At 29.0% G+C, this 23,078-nt stretch overlaps 1 protein-coding gene across 1 annotated transcript in view; it reads right to left on the minus strand.

Moving 5' to 3' along the window:
- Window positions 1-11,007: 11,007 nt before the first annotated feature.
- Window positions 11,008-23,078, minus strand: part of LOC113367112 (1-phosphatidylinositol 4,5-bisphosphate phosphodiesterase classes I and II-like) — a 56,855-nt gene continuing 44,784 nt past the window's right edge. Inside the window, exons 2-5 of the mRNA XM_026608741.1 lie at window positions 18,520-18,666; window positions 13,903-14,059; window positions 11,171-11,245; window positions 11,008-11,034 (exon numbers count right to left, since the gene is read on the minus strand). Coding sequence (XP_026464526.1) covers window positions 11,008-11,034; window positions 11,171-11,245; window positions 13,903-14,059; window positions 18,520-18,666 — 406 coding nt within the window. The remainder of the gene's footprint in view (window positions 11,035-11,170; window positions 11,246-13,902; window positions 14,060-18,519; window positions 18,667-23,078) is intronic.

Below are 23,078 nucleotides of genomic sequence, written 5' to 3' on the forward strand. Positions count from 1 at the left end.
ATCACAAAAAATCTGTTACCTATGAAACAATTCAATTATTATGAGAAGTGTAAATAATAAAATACGTACGCTATAAAGTAGTACATACAAGTTTTATTTTATTATTTTAGATCGATTTATCGAAATCGATTATATGCCAATCAAATTTGTGAAAAAACAAACAATTGCTAAAATGTTGAGTAAATCTTTATTTGTCACTCGATTAATAGATATTTTTATTTTTTAAACTATTGTAATTTACAAAATAACAGGTTGAAAGATATTTTAAAACGTTTTACGATTTGAATTCTTCTAAAACAATCTCGAGGGAAAAGATGCACATATCTAAATCTACGAAATGTCGATAAAGACATTTTAAGTAAAACATTCCGATGGAGAAGTTTATGTTTTAGACAGAAAACTGACTTGCTATTTTTTGTTTTCTCGGCGTTTTAAAGCCATTCTGAATCGAATGAGAACGACTTTGGAAAAAGTATGTAAGTATGTGTAATGAGAGTCGAAGTTTTCTTAAAAAACTATTAAACCGTTTTCAAAAATTAAAAAAAGCCATTAGATGACTCGATAAAGTTACTCCAAAACTGGGCCAACGATTGGCTGAGCTTTTCTTTGAAGTTAGTTAAAAGCACAAAAAAATTATTTTCAATTTTGCCACAAAATGCTAAAACGATTTTGAAAATGAAAATATAAAATAATTTTTTTAGTTTTTTAATGAAGTTTCACATGACGACAGAGTTCATGCAAACTCCCTAAAAGAGTAAAGCCAACAAACATTGGTTGAGCAATATCAATACAATAAAATTTAGAATAATGGGCTAAAGCAAAAAATTTATTTAAAAAAATAATTGAATTTTTTATCTAAATAGTTAAATATTAAATATCGGTAAGTTAATGCAACTTGTCTTTAGTAAAATGCCACTTATAATAAACAGTTTCAGCAATAGAGCGGGTCGATTTGTATGGATCAAAAAAGTCGCTCAGACTCACATGATTTTCGGATACTAGGAATCAAAATAAGATACTTTGCTGCAGAAACTATACCTCTGAAATAAGTTCTAATATCCCGTGCAATGACCCAAAAATAAGGGTTGAAATTTAAAAAATTCCATTTTGACCCATTTAGAGTGCCCCGATCGCGTCCAAATGTATGACCGACCCCCAATTCATCTCTTGGGAACTCCCCTGAGCGGTAGTTCAACATTCAACCCTCATTATTGAGTCAACGCACAGGACATCAGAATTCATTTCAGTATGGTTTCTTATAGTAATCATCCAAAAACCGATTAAAACATTCGCATCTTTTGCATAATAAATCAAAACTTTCAAGAAATTTCAAAATTTTCAAAAAAAAACTTTCAATTTTTTAGAAAATTCCTAAGTATTAAAAAAAAAACATTTTTTTTCAAAAAAGACAATTTTTCATGAGCTTTTAGAAGTGTTAAATTTTGTTAACAGTACGAGAAGTTTCAGCAATTTGCCTTAAGACACGATGCCATGCACCACTAGTTTTTAATTGATTGTGATATCCGAAATTTGATTGAACATCGTTTAATCAGATTATCACATTTAAATCGTTATATACGACGAACGCTATAGCATCCACGTCAAGTATTACGCTTTAATATTACGAAATGTGCTTGCCCAAGCTAATTAATTAGAAAATTTCTGACCTTGACAGGTGTAATAATTGCAAAAATGTAAGTTTTTATATAAAATTAAATTCAAAAGAATTGACTTTAAAATTGCAATGCTATAGCATTCACGTCCGCAAACGTGTCAACGCTCAAAATCGTAATGCGTTTGAGTGTAATTTTGGTGATTGCCGAACACCACATTAAACTAATTTCGCTGTACGAAATGGGTCTATTAGTTCAGTTATCTAAATAAACCAGATACGATATCTGATATTGCTTCCGATGTAACAAGTGTCCGAGTTATGGTTTTCGCTGGGAGCGCGTGTCGGTTGCACAGGTGTCCGCAAATATTCCAGGGGCCGCCGCTGCGAATTTAATGGGTCGTTCCGTAACATTCAACATCGCCTTTACGACTCCTCGGGTTATGGTTTCCTGGCAATGACACTGTATGACCGCGTACGAAACAATGGGTAATTTAAAACGTTTTATTTATATTTCATATTTTATGTTCTGCTTACAACAAACGAGGATTTTATTTATATTGCTTCACATATTTTAAAAACACTTAATGACCTCGTATTTTTTTGTAAATGTCAAAGTATCATAGAGGTGAGGATTGTTACATGTTTGTTATATAATTTTAATGTTGGAAGAACCAGTTATTACGCTAATTTAACTTAACTAGGTGCAAATGGACTTAAGGCAAGTGCATGAATTTTCTGATACCTATAAATAATCGAATTAATCAATGAAAATGTTCAATTCAAATTTCGAAGAATTAGCTATGTAGATAACATTTTCAACTCTTTGTTTTAAAATAAAGTTTTCGCATTCACTACCACCTAATCAATACTAATTCCAATTATTGTTTTTCAAACAGTCTTCTGATATAGGGTGGCCCACTTAAAAATTGGAATTTATCGATAGCAACTTGACTGTAGGCCACACCGTGCGGAATTGAAAGTTGCGATATATGAAAAAAAAACTAAGAATTTTGAGACCTTTCTAAAGATGTATATTACTTTATATGTTTTGTTTACAAAAATATCTAAAACGTACGATCACTAGATCACTGGGACCACTAAATGGACCACCCTGTATATTTGTTTATATTAATTATAGTCCTAAAAGCGCGGCCATTATCACAAACATAGAAGGCGTCCATTAATCACGTAAGGTTTTTAAGAGGAGGGAGACTTTGACAAAAATCATAAAAAATCAAGTTTGGGAGGGAGGGGTATAGTAAGATATCGCGTGTATTTTTACCTGAATTTAAAAAAAATCTAAACATTTTCAAAGAAAAAACAAAAAATTTACAATTTTTTCTCGTAACTAAAAATACACGTGATGTTTGGTGGGGGAGTAATTTTGAATATCAAACCTCGTATCACCAAGGTGGAGAGGGGATCCAAAAATCCCTAAAAAATCGATCACGTGATTAATGGACGTCCCCTTAGTGAATTTTTATAATTAAACCACTTCTCGTAGGCCTCTAATAGTTCATTTAGCGCCCTACATTAACATGATCCTTAGACGGAGTGAAGAGTCAAAGTTTTTTTTAATCGATTTCTTTTAATAATATCTGTTTCTTGTACACAGATAGATTACTTTCTTTGTTATTAATTTCCCGTGGGGTAAGTTATTGTAATCGTTCAAAAATCGAAATTAAATTTTTTTACATTTTTTCAGGTTTTGGAGGTTTCTGAACATTTTGGCATACCTCAAAAAAAAAAGGATGTGTGTGTATGAGTGTGTGTGTATGTATGGATACAATCTTTCGTTTCGGAGATACGGAGCAAATACTGCAGGAAATAGAAATCGAGTGTTCGAGAGAACGGAGCATCCGATTTGGATGATTCAAAAAATTTTCTGCTTGTTTTGACAAAGTAATTGCTTCTGAAGATTTCCAAATTTTTTGTCCAAATTTTTTTTTCTTAAAAAAAAAAGTTTTTTGATAACGAAAATAATTCAGATTTTAATTTTAATTTTAAATAAACATTTCGTTACGGTACGGGATGTTCCAGCAATTTGCATTAAGGCATGATGCCATACACAACTAATTTTATTGTAAGATGTATTTTTTGTCTATTTCGGTTGTAGATTAAACAGATGAAGAAAAATCTGACTTAACATATACGAAAGACAAAGAGAAAAAAAATAAATACAAGAAAATAAAGGATTTCACAAAAATTTCTTGTTTAAAAAATTATGTTTTGTTATATATAGTTATATCATATTCATTTTAAATGATTATGATGTATTGTGTAATATATTTCTGAAAATAAAAGTCGTTCAAAACCATTTTTGTTTTTATTCTTATCGTTTTTTAACCAATTTTTATGCCTGTTACAACCGTACTGGGGTGTGGACAATCAATTAGGAAATGACCAGAAAGATCTTTGTCAAAAACAAATCAGCAAGATTCCAATTAATCTTTTTAATCATTCAGGTTCAAATTTTTAATGAAAACTTAGACGCAAAATTTTGCACTTTTCTGCAAATCTTAAAGAAACGGCTCGACCGATCAACTGGAAAAGCACTAGCCGACGCAAGTATTTATCGAGCTAACTCAAACGGCTTTTAAATTTTTGAAATCAGTTTAACCGTTTTTGAAAAACTTTGATAAAAAGTTAAAAATTAATTCACACACACAGACATTTTTTAAATTTCGCTAAAAATATAAAGTTAGCAAAACGCGTTTTCTGGTAAAAACCAACATCTCCTTCTGAATATTAAAAATACAAACTTTTATTTGTATTTAAGTAACTTCCTGCCATTGTTAATGAAATGTTAACAATTCAATATATTTTAACAGTTCCAAATCACTTTAATTTAGTCTTAAACGCAAATGATTTACTTTCTAAGAAAGATTGATAATATTCTATAATAACAAAACTAATTTTAATCAATTGAATTAATTAATTCAATAGAATGTCATTATATCAAATTCATGAACCAATGCGCTATAAAAATGTTAGTAATAACTAGTGTGAAGAATGACTATATTTATATTGAAATTAAAATATAGCTTTATTTACTATTCAAAAAAAATCACAAAATTAAATTGAACTAAACCAAATGCAAATAATATATACCACCAAGATCATCCCGCACAAAGCTCTGAATTCTTAATTTGTATCTAAATTTCCCATATTCGAATTGCATTGATGGTATTCATAATGCAATAAATTATAAATTTCAAAGAACTTTTCGGAATATATTCTATATCAAGCTATTGAATTTACAGGGTATAAATCTCAACGTAGTGTCAACGTATTTTCTTCTCTTATTAACTATTAACTACCCCGTAAATTCAATTACATATTTTTTAGAAAATCTGCGACTACCTTATTATGGATTATGAAGCTTAAATGCGAAGCAGGTGCTAGGAAATATAATTAAATCTTCAGTTGAAGGTAATCTTATCATCTCATAAGGAACAACATTTTCACGCAATTGCAAATGTTCAAATACTTACATGTGTATTATTACATTACGGTTTCTGAACATTTTCGTAAACTTTAGAAAAAATGGATGTGTGTGTATATATGTATGGATACAATTTTTCGTCGACGTTTTCGGGTCACCTGTGAATCGATTTGAATTATTCAAAAACCATTCGATTCCTATTGATAAGGTGACGTGCTGATTAGTTTTTGGTAAAAGATGGTCCAGCCGTTTCGGACATACGGAGCAAAGAGTGCAGAAAACAGAAATCGTTAAGGAACGTTAAAAAATCACTGTTGCGTATATAAATTGCCAAAATATACTGATTATTACAATCTTACCCATCAATCAAATATGCATTAAAATCTATATCTATTTATGAGTCGTAGTAAATTCGTGTCTATATAAACTCATATTCATGTTATATCTTGAATTACATAGATAATTTTAATCGATTATAAACAGTGTCGTAAATCACAGATGGAGGAAATTTACAGACATAATATAAATTTAATGCACCAGATGCTGCAGTGCAATTTCTGGGAAATTAGACTATAAAACAAACACTCACAAAATTAATATAGTTAAATTCAGATTTAAAGTCTAAGAGGTTTGCGTGTGTTAAATTTCATCTGAAGTATTTGGTTATAAGCCAGGGTTCGTTTTTATTCCTTATGCCGAATTGAAAATCTAAGACACAAACTTGACTTACAAAATTTTTCTAAAGTTAAAGTTTGAATGCCAACAAAATTCCATGTTGTCATAAAATCTTTTAAAAGTGTTTGAAAAATACACTTATTTCGATACATTTTACTATCATTCATAAATCACTCAACAATATAGAACTATATATTCTCATGTTAACATAAAAAAGATGATTTCAATAAAAATTATCACTATTAATTTGTAAACATTTCTCAAAAACTTAAAATACCATTAATTTAAAAAATTAGAATTAATATTTCTTATTTCATTTACTAAAGAAATATTCTCGTGCTCACATCCAACTAATAGTGCATGGCATTGAGCTTTAAGGGAAATTGCTCGAACTACCCATACCGTAATTTGAAATCTTGAAAAGCTCAGAAAAGAAAAATTAGCTTTTTTGAGAATGTAGAATTTCTTTTCGAACTTTTATGAAAATTTAGAAAACATTTGAAAAATTGAATAGAGAAATAATTGAGGAAATGCCATTTTTAAAAATAATGAAAGTTTGTAATTTTTTTTAACACCATTATACTTTTTGTAAAACATAAAATTTTTTTGAAAATTTTAAATTTCTTGAAATTTTTTGATACCCATTAATGTCGGTTGGCCCACACTATCAAAAATTTCCGATTATTGTCCGCCAAATAGCTTTTCTTAATTTTTTTTACATATCCAAAACTGTGGACCTGTCTTTGCAAAAATTTAATCAAATTTTAATTTCGTCAATATAAGTTTTATATAATTTTATATAAATTTTATTGAATCATTTATATTCGATGCTTCATTCTCTCATAAATTAATTGCCATTATCTGCATTATTTGCTCCGTATCTCCGAACCTGATGGATCAACATTTCCCAAAAATTTAACAGCACGTCTCCTTATCACTAGGAATCGAATGCTTTGTGAATAATTTAAATCGGTTAATTCGTGCTCCCGAAAACGTGGACGAGACATTGTATTTATACATACGTATACATTTCTAAGGTGTGCCAGAATATTCAGAAACCTTTGAAACGTAATAATATGCAAATATTTTCGTTGGAAGTTAAAATATTCATTAATTTATTATTTAATAAGTACTGCAAAATGTTTTAAAATAATTATATTATGTAATTTTTAATCGAATTATTTTTTATACTAACTTTATAATTCAATAAAGATATCGTTCTGTACTGATCAACAAAATCGTTATTATTTGTAATAACATTTTTTTATTATTATCTTAATAGTAGTATAGTAAATGATGTATCTTTAACCATTTACATATACATTTTTTTCAGATATCAAATAAAAGTGAAGAATATGAATTAATTTTTCAAAATTCACAAAATTATTCCAAAGCTTATTTTGTACTTAGCAGGCGTCCAATCACGTGAGGCTTTTAGAGAGAGGGGGGTTGACAAAAATGACGAAATATCACGTGAGGAAGGGAGGGGTCTAATAAGATATCACGTGTATTTATTTTTCACACGAATTTAAAAACAAATCCAAACATAAAAAAAAAACAAAACTTTACGATTTTTTTCGTAACTAAAAATACACGAAATGTTTAGTGGGGGTGGGGAGAGGTGAGAGGTGATTTCAAATATCACAACGTATCACCAAGAGGGGAGAAGAAAGGGTAAAAAACCTACTTGAAAACGTGTAATAATCAAAACTGATATTTTAACGAAGATCTTTAACAAAATTCACCATTTATTTACATTGGTAAAAAATATGTTACAAAAAATGCCTAAAAATATTCTGGAAGCTGTATTATTCTGTAATAATCCAAAGTCGATATATCGATGGTCCATGATCATGGCTAACAACAGCAATATTATTTAAGTATTATTCTGGCAAACTTCAATTATAGATACACTTTGTGACAAAAATATCTGGTCAAGATTTGACCAGGGCCTTTCTATTTGATCCGGGACCCTTCGGGGTAGGCGATACTATCATATGAGTATAAATACCTGTAACTTATAATAATAAGGGAGACTAGCAAATGTAATGAGAGAAGAAGGTTGTAGAGTAAAGTTCAATATATATCATAAACTAAATAGTGGTTTTATTCACAAATCTTATGGTGATCCTCACCATTATCTATTCGCTGTAATAAAATTGCACAGCTGAATTTTCTACAGCATTAAAATTTTAAATGCAGTACTTTCAGCGTAATAGTATCAAATCATAAACCTAAATATTCTAAATGATAACAAATATCGCGAAAGCTTTTAACATGCTTTTCATAGCTCTTTTTACATATGGTAGTCCCATATAGCTCCGCTCCATTCAAATTTCAATTATATAAATGAACATCAAAGCATTTGGCACAGATGACCCATATTCAGAATTAATATGATTTTCTATTTAATGTCGCTCTTATACATTTATTTTCCCCTAAGTACTGTGTTTGTGAGTGACATGAAAATTTTAATTATTCCCGTAATTTTCTCATTACATGAAATAATTAGTTGATCAGTTTATAAAGAACATAATATACATAACAGTGCATAGTGAACACAAAATCTGTGATAGCTGAGCGTTTGTCGATAATTACAAACTCAGTGTGTAATCAATACTTTAATAAAGCAGTGTCTACAAAAAGCTATTGGAAATCAAAAGCAAATATGCGGTGCATAAAACCAAGCCAATCAATTTGCATTTTCACACTATGTAAATATAGTACTTCAAGGAATATCGGTTTTTATAATGTTTCATAAATATTGGTAAATATCTTATGATATTATAATTATTTTTCGTCGAGTTGTTTTCATTTTTATATCTAATTATATTATATAGTGCATATAATATATTAAGTTGTTTCAATATCTAGCTATATTATTAATAAAGCTAAGAATCTTGCATGTTTTTTTTCTCGCATAATTAATATTATACGTGAGATTCATGGGCATGTAAAAAAATGCAAAATAGTTTGTTAAGCTTACTAATTCACAAAAAAACAAATGTTTCTAAAATATTACATTGCTTTTTATTGTTGCAATAATATTATCAATAATTTCACTTATGATTTTTTTTTTCAATTTCTTCAAGGAGAAGTTTAAGTTTTTGCAAAAAAATCCGGTTTGCTAACTTTATGTTTTCTCAACCTTTCAAGTCATTCTCAATCGAATATGACTAAACTTGGAAAAGTCTGTATGGGTTACTGTCTACGTTTTTTCAAAAACGGGTAAACCCATAGCAACATTTTTTAAAGCCAATTGATAATAACTTCATAAGGACGAACGTTTGTCAGTGTTGCTCGACGATCGGCCGAGCCGTTTCTTTGTAATTAGTTAAAAAGTGATTTTTTTAAACCACGTTTTAGCTCACAATATTGAATTGATTTCAAAATTCAAAACTATTCAAAAGATATCGGAAATGTGAATTAGGATTTGAATTAATTAGTTTTTGGTAAAGATCAAACGGGCAGTCCTGATGAAACTTTGTACAACAATAGATTTCATAGTCTGAAGAAAAAGTCGAAAATTAGAAGTTGAATTATAAAAATTCACCAAAATTTTGTTTTGGCGATTTCGATCAGAATTTATGCCTTTCGTGCATGTAGTATTTCATAGGTATATACTGATTACAGTTAACTTGTTTGAGAGAAGTGTTTCGATTCAAATGTTTTGACTTGTACTGATTGTGTGAAAAAGCCATTTGCTTTTCGAAAACACAGATTCAACAATTTTTTTAAATCCGTGGAAAGAAGAACAAAAAGAAATTTGGAGCAACAATATTCTATTTTTTTAAAATATTTTTCTGGAGAAAGGCGCAAGCTTTGGATTCATTTTTTTAATAATTCATTTAGAAAATAATTATATATTTTTAGTATTTATTTTCAAATATGAATTTGGAAAACCAAAATAAAGTTTATGCCCGCAATCATCATTAAACCACTATTATGGATTTATTTAATTTCGACAGGAGTAGGAACATACAGTATGTCTGATAGTCCTGAGAATTTTACTCCAATAAATAACATTATTACTATTCAGGATAAGAGTAAAATCAATATTGTTTTTACATCTATGAGATGACAAAGAAAGAAGTTTCAGTTGTAAGATTTTTCATCTAAAACAACTTTTGCTTGCAAAAGTGTTCAATAAAAAAATTATAGTTAGTTGAGAAGTAGAATCAATATAACAGAACAAATGGAATAGTGAAATTAGGGAAATAAGATGATGAAATTTTATGAAGAAAAAACAGTTTGATGCAGAATAAAGATTTAAATAATATTAAAAATTTTAAATTCGTCTTCACAATGCTATTATTAATATGATTACTGACAACATTAATGTATGTAAGAATTCATGTTTTAGATTTTTAATTTCAGATTAATCAATGAAACGAAATGAAGTCGGCCATCATTTTAGACGTTTTTTAGTCATAATAATTTGAAATCATGGTCACTTCATTTAAAAGAAAACAAATTAAAAATAATAAATAAGAATAAATAGTAAATAATTATATTCAATTTATTAAAGATTTGGAATCATATAACAATTTGAAAAATAAGACATTAATAAATAAATATATGATGATACAGATTATACGAAGTCTATATAAACACTGACGCTTTTGAGAGACTCAGTCTTCCAAAAAATCAGCAATTATTTTTAAATGAAACTTGCAAGATTCTTATAAAAATATAATTTGAATTCCAGAATAACTAAATGCGTAAGACCCTAAGTATATTTCGAAATAATAATAATTTTTTTTTAGCTACGACCGACCTATTTATGATCATATATGATCAGACTTTTATTTACAGTGTTAGATATGTTCAGTTGTAAGTTCAATTTCGTTCAAGATAGAAATAAATATAAAAAAAATAATAGTACCTATACTTTGGCCTTTCACAGATAAAAAAGCCAAAATACTTTTATCGGTCCGGTTTTGGTATAAATATGCACTTCCAGATGGATAAAACTTTCATATCGATAAATGTTCTTTTATTCTAATAAAAAACGCTAAAAACTACTTATATAAAAAAAGTTACTAAAACAAAAAATATATAATGATAGCATTATCGGATAATAAAATAAAAAATATCACAATATCAAAAAACAATCATGAAAATAAAGTCATTTGTTAAAAAATACATAAAAATCTCAACAAACCCTTTTCCAATCATTTGAATAAATATATTCGTTAAAAAAGAGGATTTCTTCGACTTATGTTACTATAGTACGATAAACTTATTCTCAAACCAGATAATCCAATAAAATTTAAATTGCACGTATATCCCTATAAACCTGCACAAGAATAAGAAATAAAAAATATTCAAGTGATGGCATTATTATACAAAGTTTTTTTAAAATAAGCTTAGGATATTATATTACAAGTAAGTAGATATGGTATGTATATAAAATTGAATAATAATCGGATTACCTGAAGTGGCGGCGCGTGATGTGGTAAGTCTCCATTACCGGTATTTAGTTCCTCGGCGGCAACTGTCTGAGCAGTCTAAAGGAAGGAATTCAATTGTTCTTCTAAAGCATTAGAACACACACATATAAAAGAAACCAATGCAGATATATTGCGCTTAATAAAAATATTATTCATAAAATATAACTAATTAATTAACAGTCTAAGTATAAAAATGTAGTTTGTAAAAATTCTCTGAGAAGATGATTACAAGAGAGGAATATTACAAGTGCTCCTATATCGTATTATTGTGAAAATTAATTTAGTACCATGGCATCGAACTGCTTAAAAGAAAAAGGCCCCTTTCTGAAATCCTTTACTAACATTCGGATACACATTATTCTATTAGCACTGTGTACTAACTTATAATATGTACAATCACTATCGTAAGCTTTAATTGAATTTTTGACATTATTTTTTCGATTATTTTTATAAGCTATGCATAATCAACATCAAAACGGATCACCACTGGGTGACCTTTCGACCTTTTTTCATTATATAATAAACCTTTAAAATTACTGAATGTTGTTTATAACGACAGACTGTAATTCATAAAAGTAAATAAAAAAATTGATAATTATCCAACTATGCAATGGATTTATAGGAATGTAGTCAGCCAAAAATGAAAGAAAGATTTGATTTTTCTACTATTAATAATCATATTGCCTGTATTGTACCATATTTATCAACTGTAATTGATTCAAGATAAAATAAAAATAAAATAGGAAAAGAAACCTAGGTACTATTGAACACTGTATTTGACAAAGCACTAATTTAGTTCTCAGAGGTTTTAGGGCAAAAAAATATTAATCATAAATAATTATATAAACAGATTTGGTGTAGCGGACAAATATACCTACTCGCTTTTAACATTTCGATCTCATTTTTACGTAAAATTACAGAAAAAAGGGTTCTAATTGAAAATAGACTATTTGGTACTACGATATAAGAAGACAAAAAAAATTCCACCCACTAAACTTTTATAATTCGAATATTGTATAATACCACCCAAGAACCAGTCTTTTAGCAGAGAACTCATTACTGTTGTTATATAATATTTATATTAGGTCTACCGAAAAGTTCTGTCCAAAATTATGACATCATCTTCGCCATTTTTATTGCATGATCGGCTCTATTTTTTACAGCTTAATATTTACCAAAAAAAATCGGTAAAACTGAAATTAACAAGAAAGAAATGGTACACAAATGTCTAAAATTTTATTGAAAGTGTTCAGTGAAGGAATAGTTTCTGATAGGATATGCAAAAGATGGTAAAAAAATTGAAACAGGTAATTTCGACCATTCTGTTTCTTACAGGTAACAGGCAATTTCGTACGTTCTGTTCTTTATTCAACGATGATATTGCTGAGGTAATGTTGGAGCAATATCCTTTTCTTACAAATTCGAAAATCGCAGAAAATCTTAAATTAGCTCACCAAACCATATCTGACCATATTCGAATGAGAGAATTTCTATGGAATTTGGATGATCGAGCTGTAATATCCTCATCTTTGCATGCTCGGAATATAATCGAGCCCTTTTTGAACAAGCTGAAAAATCGATTACATACAACCACTAATTATCATTTGTTTTTGATCTAAAAAAATTTGCTAAAAATGTATAAATGGAGAAGATGTCAAACAAGTACTTGTTCAATTTTCCGCACCTAAAGTTGATGCATTTCTAGGATAATCAAATTACTCTCACGCCTTAAAGAGATAATTAAAAATAATGACAATTATATCATTCAATAAAGTTAATTGGCAAAAGAAAGAAAATTTTATTTCTTAAAATTGTTTTATTCCACAAACGGACAGAACTTTCCGGTAGACTTGCAATTAATATTATCGTTAAAATAACATAACAGCAAATCTAGTATTTTTACATGACCGTGCTGTAAAAGATATCTTTCTAAAAATACTAAATTAAAATCTTTCGGTAAAAATGTTGGAAATGGCAGCGTGAAATTGTCTTAAATTATTTTATATTTGCGAAGTACATTTGAAATATTCCGTATTTTCTGAATTTGAAAATATTTCACATACCTACTGAACATTGTGTATTTTAATTGAGAAAACCCTTCTTTATGTTTTTTATATTTTTAACAAATATTTCTTTGCTGGCTGTTTTTGAATATTATATAATTAAGAATTGTGAATCTCACTTTGAGATATCATTATTAATATTAAAGTACTCACATTTTTTCCTAAATTTTGATGATTTAGAGTGCTTTTACCAGAGTAACGCAAATCATAAAATTAAATACCAGCTAATTAGACTGTATTCAGAAGTTTATAATAAAATATTAGCAACATATTGAAAACAAAGTTAGAGAACGTTCTATCATCTATGAACACATTTATTAAAACGATGTTAGTTATAAAACTAAGAAGATTATTAGTGGATATCTAAAATTTATATAGCGTAATATATCTGCATTGAATTCACTACACTATAAGCATTCGTGTATATATGTCTAACCACTATACATAAAAATGTGAGATTTTAAATCCCTTTCATCATTTAAATAATTAATAAAAGACAACAACATCAAAAACGACACAGCTGCAGAATTATTTTTGTGTCAAAACAAAATCCTACGATTACTTCAAGTGACGAATGTACTGTGCTCGGAAGTTGTTAAAACTTTAGAAATAAAAATAGTAAAAACAAATTCTATAGGGTATAGGGCTTACCTTTTTGTGATGATGATGGTGATGGTGATGATGATGTTTCTTTTTGTTTTTGATGATTATTTTCCGTTTCAGGGCGGCTGGTGGAGGTAGCTGAACGCCCTGCTCTAAGGGAAATGCTTCGAGCGGTTCCGCTAGAAGCATCTCACCAAAAATATCTCTGTAAAAGTGGAATAATACATTTTCATCATTATTTTTGATATGTGCCTGTAATAACAGATTTTTCACCTAAAAACAAATTTATATAGAATTATAATTTATATAGAATAAATTTACATATTCATCTAATATATTTATAGGTTATATATAGGTATACTAGGCATTCTTCCTGAAGGGCAAGTTGCATGATGTTTCCGATGTGCAATAAATAATGTATTTAATTAATGAAAATTCTATTTGTATATGGTGTACCTATCTAAAAGTCTACTTGTTTACCTGTTTGAGTGACCACCAGTCCATGTTGTCAACATGCCTGCCTGTCTACATTTCTTTCTGTCCTTGTCTACCTTTTCAACTATCTATATGTCTACTTGTCAACCTGTCAATCATTTTTTTGTCGAAAATTACATTTGGTCTATCTTTCTATATGCCTACTTGTCTACCAGTCATCAATGTATCGATTTCCACATGTAATTGGATCTGATGATTATTTCAGACTACCAAATATATTTTTACCAAATATATTTTCGAAAGTATTTATATATGATGTACCTGTCTAACAGTCAACTTGTTTATCTGTTCAAGTGACTCTTTATCTATCTGTCTATCAATCTAAGAAGTCAAATTTTCTACTTTTCTACTTGCCTACCCGTCAACATTTGTCTTTGTCTACATTTCTAACTATCTATATATCTACCTGTCAACCTGCCAACATGTTTTCCTGTTTTTTGTTTTTTCTTGTATTTGTCTACTTGTATATCTGTCCATCTACCTATCATCTATGTATTGATATTTCTACATGTGCATGGATCTAAATTATGATTTGTAATGACCATTTTAGACCACCAGATGTAATTTTTTTAAACTTTTTTCAAAATTATATTTATATAATGTATTAGTGTAACAGTCAACTTGTTTACCTGTTTAAGTGACTACCTATCTATGTGTCTACCAGTCTAAGATGCCAAATTGTCTACTTTTTCACCTGCCTACCTGTCAACATTTGCCTCTGTCTACTTGTCTACATTATTAACTATCTATATATCTACCTGTGAACCTGGAAACCTGTTTTCCTGTTTTTTATCTATCCTTCTATTTGCCTACTTGTCTACCAATCTATCTACTATCATCTATGTATCGATATTCCTATCTGTACTAGAATCTACAATAATGATTTGTGATGATAATTCCCGACCATCAAATGCAATGTTTTAAACTTTTTTCAAGAGTATATTTATATGATGCACAATCAACTTGTTTACCTGTTTAAGTGACTACCTATCAAAGTATTTACCAGTCTAAGTTGTCAACTTGTCTACTTTTCTACTTGTCTGTAACTGACAACATTTGTCTCTTTCTACTTATCTATATTTCTAACTATCTCTATGTCTACCGGCAACCTGTCAAACTGTTTTCATGTACTTATTTCTATCATCCTATTTGTCTACTTGCCTACCTGTCTAGCTACTTATCATCTATGCGTCGATATTTTCAGACCACCAAATACGATAGTGAAATGTGATCATTTTCATACTCTTAACTTTGTTTCTCTAAATAGCTCGACCTGGCTTTGCCAAAAACTAATCAACACGTCTTTTCAATCTGCTTTTATCTCTGAAACGGCTGGACCTGTATTTGCTAAAAACTAATCAGCACGTCTCCCCACCAATAGGAATTGAATGGTTTTTAAATAATAATGAACATTAATTCAAGTTATTGTAAAGCATATAATCAATCAATTAACAGTGACTGGGTCGGTCGAATTGCCAAAGTATACATTGTAAGTCGTTCCAAAGATTTTATAGCTTCTATATCAGCACGACTTTTCTTTAATATCAAGAATATCACAATCAAAATTTTATTAGTAATTACAAATAAAACTGTATCGATCGGTTTGTCATTGTAATTTTATCGAAAATCTAAAGTAATTAACATTTTGATTACTTTTTTACTATATTAGTACACACATATTGATACCAACCCTAAATAAAAAGTCGAAAACTAATTATGCAAGAACTCGCTTATAACTCTCTCTTTTTTTATATACTTTATTTAATAGCAATCAAAATTTACAAAATTCTGTAAGCTATTGTGCTTATGTTTGTACTCACTCACACAGTATACATACTCACACACAACCATACACACACATAAATAAATTGGCTGAATTAAAAAAAAAATCAAATAGATGCGACTCCATTGAGTGCACAACTAATTTAGCTGAGGTATATATTGAGGGCTGAGTCTGGTCTTTATCGAGATTGATCTATCTTCAAATCAATTGAAACTTTTCTTTTGAGCCTCCTAGATCGGGGTTCTTCAAGAAGATGTTTCACTATTTCATTGGGATGGGATTCTAACTTCTCAAAATGGCGATGACTGGTACTGCTAATTGCATCTTTCACAAATGGTATGTTCAAGTCGTCATGAATAATTTTGTTACTGACATACCATGGAGCGTTTACGATCTGCCTAAGAGTTTTTGATTGAGCTCGTTGAATTCAATCAATTTGAGATTTTTTTGCACATCCCCATAATTCCACACCGTAGGTCCATGCTTTCAATAGGTAATTTAGATTTGTTACCTAGCTTAGAGTTCCTTAGCTTTATTTTTTTACTAGAGCTGTTTTTGAAAGTATGTGTTGCTTCCAGGTTAGTTTGCAATCTAATATCATGCCGATGTATTTTGTTGATGGTTTAACTGGAATTGTCTTATCATAAAATTGAACTGCTGGGCAGGAAGATTTGTTGAGTGTGAATATTATATGAGTTGATTTATTGTCATTGATTTTTATGCGCCATTTGCTAGTCCATTCCTCAATGACTCTTAGATGACTCTGACAACAGTTTCGGTGTAATTGAATCAAAACTAGCGGATTTATTAGTTTTTAGTTTAGCTATTTCTTTGAATACCATACCATATTCAATGAAAAGAATTTAAGATAGCTGCTTATAACCCTGAAGTAAATTTTATAGTTAACGAAGGACTCTAATTATCATTTTCACAGATTTGGCTTTATATAATAACAGAATAAAATATTAAAAACCATAATTAACCAATTCAATGCTCAATTCTATGCATTATTTGTTTAATATAAATAAAAAAGTGAATCATGTGCATGGTTGATTGTTTGATAAAATATGAAAGTTTGAGATTGAATCTATTTTACATATAATATTATGTAAATATATTATAGGGCGGGGCTTAAAGATCTGAGAGTCAAGGTCCACCACCGATATCTCAAAAACAAATAAATTTAAAAAAAATTTAACAACAATATTTGAAAGTAGAGGAAAAAAGTTGTATAACCAGCCATCATCTTAATTCTTGCAACGTCCCTATCAGGAGGTAAATGGCCTTTTATCAATATTCATAACAAAAGTATTATTCTCGTTAGTATTTTTTATTGGTTATGAGCAGTGTTGTTTAGTTCACGAGACCTTAATATAATTTTCAAGTATATTTTATTTTATTGTTTTATAACATGTATTGATATTTTTAAGTTAGATTCAATAAATTTTTTATATACTCTCTAGAAAAGTTTACATGTCGGTGGGTTAAAAAGGACCGACTAAACCTTTACCCTGACAGTAAAAAATAGTGAATAAAAAAGTAAATTAAGTTAAAGAAGCAATTTTACAAAAAATAGATTAAATAAATAGTTATTCCAACTTTGCTGATGAGTATTTCTGACAAAATACCAGATCAAGGTTATATACAGTGTTATCTCTGTAAAAAATGTAACCACAAAATTTATATTTTACATTGGTTGAATAATGTGATTATTATTTCGTAAAATGGTTTTACGAAAAGAGATTTTACTGAAATTTCTTCTTCATTTAAAAATAAGAGATTTAACCTGTTCGCCACCTATTCATCCCATTCTATCCCGCCTATAGTGTAAAAATGATTAGTTGACAAATTTTTGAAAAACAGCAAAAATAAACACATTTCTACAATGATAAATTAGCTGGGAGTTTTACTAAACATAATCAGATAGTTGTTTGTTTTATATATGTTATTTGTTATAAAATAATTTGTTTTGGTTTTCACAATACAATTGCTCAAAGTCAAATTGGACCTCAGTGCTTTACTGTTCCGTTTATTACAAATGCAATTATATAATTACTTTATAAATATCCTCCAATGTGTTCAACAAAAAAATATAAACATTTCATTTTTTTGCAGCTGCTCTGCAAAGTAATTGCACAAACAACTTTAATAAACAGCACCAAGAGTAACATTATGTTATATAGAAATGTCGCAAGCAGAACATTACATACGAACTCATGTGCCACATAGAAAATTTCCGCGTTATATAACGAAATGCCTTAATTGGTGTGAGCGCGTGCAGTAGTGGTTATGGCAACTCGCAATAAAATAAAAAACACGTCGGATGAAAACTAATTAGCAAATTACATAGTGCCCTATAAAAATAATAATAAAAAAAACGCCATTACCTGCAATACGAAGCTATCTTCGCCTGCTGTCTAGGGTTGCAGTGGTTCTCAAACGATAATAACACAGGATAATCGCTGGTTTTGAAAGCGGCTTCCGCAATTGCTTCCAGGACTTCCTTAGCACTTATGTCGGGCACGAAGGTATATCTGAAAAAAATATCATGCATCATTATATAAAAAGCAATGAAATATATGTTAGAAACATTAACTAGTTGAAAGTGGCATTTTGCCTTAAGGTGAGTTGCAAAAACTTCCCGATAGATGTAATAATTGATTTAATGAATCGAAATTAGACTTTAGATATTTATATAATTTTTCGCTTTCAATTAAATCTTAACAATGCAATTTCCAATTTAATGTTTCTAAAAATATTTAAATTTTCTGTAATTATATTAATTATATTGCACAGACATCTGCTTTTAAATCCTAAAGATGTAGTTTATTATTCCACTTTTTAATGAATTGACAATGTTTCACTCTACACATAACAAAACAAATTTTGACACTATTGACTATGATATTTTCAAACTTTGATGAATTTTAAAAATTAAACTACTTGCGGTAGGGCTGTATAATTTCAGTATGTTCTATACTGACCATACCATCTATAGTGGAAAAAAGTTTCATAAGAATCGGCAAAAACAAATTTTTCAACAGATAATTACAAGAAAACAAATCGGTCGATCTGTACCTAAAGCTAATCAGAATCATTCTGAACCAATATTTTGCAAACCATTTTTGATTTTTTAAAATCGATTCAATATTGTGAGCAAAAAATAAAACGAGAAGTTTTACATTTTTCGACGAGCACACACACACACAGATGCGATTTCACAATATAACCAAATTTGGTATCATTCGATTCAGTATGGCTTGAAACGTCGAGAAAACTTAAAATTTTCCTTCAGGAAGTTAGTTAATATTTTTAAATCAGTATTGTATATAAAAGTATATATCAATATGACATAAATATAATGTAAATCTGTCTTGAAAACAAGTTGCAAAAACTTCCCAATATGTGTGAATAATCTTATTATTCACCTTATTATAATAATTTCAATTCATCTTATTATTCTCATAATAATTTTCGACTTAATCAATAATAAGTTAGTTTTATTAATTTTTAAAATAATGACAAACATTTTTTGAAATTTTGACAAGGCCCATGATTCCACACTCAACTGGATTTTTCTATTTGAATCAATTTTCGTAGGCCTATAATATTAGAGCATATTCTTGAAGATCACAAACTCTTTTTTGCAATTTTTTCGGAAAATTACCAAAGAAACATTAAGTTAAATTTCATCCAGTTCATGAATCTCATTAGGTTTCCTGAATAATCTTTAATTAAGAGCATTTTCAAAGAATAACTACATATACCTAAAATTTTAGTACACTTATTTAGAATGTGTGTCATCATCTATTAGTTCTATAATAATTAAGATAATGAAACAACTGACATTTTGTTTGAGTATAGTTGTATTAAAAAATGATGGAATTACCATTATAATTTTATTAACATTATATCAGTTTCAATTTTTCAATCTCAGTTATGTAAGTTAATACGTAACAATAATTTGTTTATGTTTTTTTTGTACGTCTTTAAAATAGTATAGCTTTTGGACTCTATTTTGTAAATCTTAGTTAGTTTTTTTCTTCTTGTATAATTATTTTTTATTAAATATTTATATTAATAAATATTTTTAATTATTTAATTTTATTAACTTCCGTAGGGTAAGTTTTAGTAATTGTCCAAAAATCGCAATTGAAAATTTTTGCATATCTTCACATTTTGACGGTTTCTGAACAGTTTGGCATACCTCGGAAAAAATAGATGTGTGAGTTTGTGCGTGTGTGTATGTATGTATGGATACAAATTTTTGTCCACGTTTTCGGGCGCACGGATCAACCGAACCAAATGGTTAAAAAAATATTCGATTCCAATTGATAGGGAGAAGTTTTTGGCAAAGGCAGGTCTAGCCGTTTTGGAGATTTCGGAACCAAAATAATAATAAATATTTTTTTCGTGATCACTTTTCCAAAAAAACGACCATCGATATCATCACAATCATACTTCCAAGATTAGTCGCTTTAATATTACTATTAAGAACTAAAGTAATATGATTGAATTAATTATTTTGTCTTTTGACACAAAATATTTGTTTGAAAGTCATCAACAGACTAAGTATACAATTTCTATAAATAGACATGAGACTATAAAATAAACACATGGTAATTGAGTTTCAAGTTAAGAACAATATCATCAAGATTACATTTTAAGGTGGTAGTCATAACTATTAATAATGTTTATGTCTACGAATATGTACTATATTATGTTAAATTATAAATAAATTAAAGAAAAAAATATAACTGAACTGATAATAATATAACTGAACTAATAGATACATAACTGAAGTGGTGATCTTTGGAAAGCTTTAAAATAATGATTGAGCTTAATCATATCGAAATTCATTAAATTTAGCTACGAATTGTTTATCGTAAAGGCTTCGAAAATTTTGATTGGGTTTAGCGGTGCTTAAAGATCCGCGGGTAAAAAGTCCACTATCGATCTCTTAAAAACCAGCAAAGTTGAAAATTTTTAACATCAATATTTGAAAGTAGAGTAAAAAAAATGTATAACCAGCCATCACATTGATTCTCAAACTGGCATTTGCTGCACATTTAGCTCTGTATCTCCGAAACGGCCGGATCTGCATTTGCCAAAAACTAATCACTAATTCTTCCCTTCATTACAAATTGAATGTTTTCTAGATAATTCAAATCGAATGCTCCATTCTCTCAAAAACTCGATATATATTTTCTGCACTCTTTACTCCGTATCTCCGAAACGGCTAGACCTGCCTTTGCCAAAAACGAATTAGCATATCTCTCTATCAATAGGAATCGAATGTTTTTTGAATCATTTAAATCGCTTGATCCATGCTCCCGCGAACATGGACAACATTTTTTATTCATACATACATACACACATATTTGTTTCTTCAAACGTAAATTTATGCAAAAATTTTCAATTGCAATTTTTGGACGATTATACTATGGGAAGTTAATAAAATTCCATCAGCTTCAAAACCCAAAATTTATAAATCATCATTATTTATATACTAGTAAATTAATCGTTTGAAACGATACAAACAGGAGCGCAGTTGTTCTAACTAGAGCCAATATTTCCTCGATCGAACATACATGTTCTACACAGTCTTGATTTATAAGAAAACAGATTACTTTTTCGAGTAAAGCAACAATGTAACATAAAGTACTGTCGGAAAACAAACTCGTTTGTTCATTAAATCTAAATTTATTTACGAAACTCGAGAGAGTACGGCTTGCTTTTGCTTTGAGTGCGCTTGATGTACGGGCCAACTGTGATACTGTGATGTCGTGATGCAGTATTTGAGGGTTTTTGCACAGCCGGTGAGAAAAATAAGGCAATATAAGGCCGCGATTTCATTGAAAAATCTCGAACATTTATAGTTCTTTCAAAATTACGTAATATTAATTATTGGGTGATTTTATTACTTATAAATGTAATTTCTAATTACTAATTAGGTATTGAATAATTTTTATTTTTTATAAGGAGTTATACGGGTATTCACTAACTACTAATTAGTTATTGGGTAGTTTTGACTTCCCGTAAGGTAAGTTATAGTAATCATCCAAAAATCGATTTTTTTTTCATATCTTTATGTTTCAGAGGTTTCTGAATATTTTGGCATAACTTAGAAAAAAATGGATGTGTGTATGTATATATGTATTATGTATGTAGATATGGATACATTTTTCGTCCACGATTTTGTGAACGCTGCTTACCTAATTTGAATTATTCATAAAGCATTCGATTCCTATTGATAAGGAGACGTGCTAATTAGATTTTGGTAAAAGTTGGTCCAGTCGTTCCAGAAATAAGGTTTCCAGCGGTTTCGATGTACCATAAAAAAAGTAAAAAAAAAATAATTTTGCGGTCGAAATTTGAATCAACCGAACGATATGTATGGGTATCAAAAACCTTCAAGAAAATTCAAAATCAAAAAAAAAAAATCCGAATTTTCAATATATATCAGCACTTTCAAAACGGAAATCTGTTCAATATTCAAAAGTTTTGAATGTTTCCAAAATTTTCAGAGTTTCAAAGCTTCTGAACATTTTGGCATACCTTAGAAAATATTGATGTATGTATGTGTGTGCGTAGTAGTTGTGTATGTATGAATACAATTTTTAGTCGACGATTTGGAAAGCATCAATTAACCGATTTGAATTATACAAAAAACTTTATTGATTACTTTTTGGTAAAGACAGGTTTAGCCGTTTCAGAGATACTGAGCAAGAGTTTGAAAATAAAAATTATTTTTTTTCAAAAACAGAGTATCCGATTTGAATGAATAAAAAATATTCAATTTGTAATGATGGGAAAACGTCATGATTAGTTTTTTGGCAAAGATAAGTCAAACTTTCGGAGACAGTTTTTGAAAAAACAAAGCATCGGACAGTGTGAAGAAATAATTAGTTTTTGGGGAAGGCCGACAAATTTTTGATTTCAAAAT

Source organism: Ctenocephalides felis, unplaced genomic scaffold (genome assembly GCF_003426905.1).
Source record: "Ctenocephalides felis isolate EL2017-DRISC unplaced genomic scaffold, ASM342690v1 CF-g0.4_SCAFFOLD_01170, whole genome shotgun sequence".
NCBI lineage: Eukaryota > Metazoa > Arthropoda > Insecta > Siphonaptera > Pulicidae > Ctenocephalides > Ctenocephalides felis.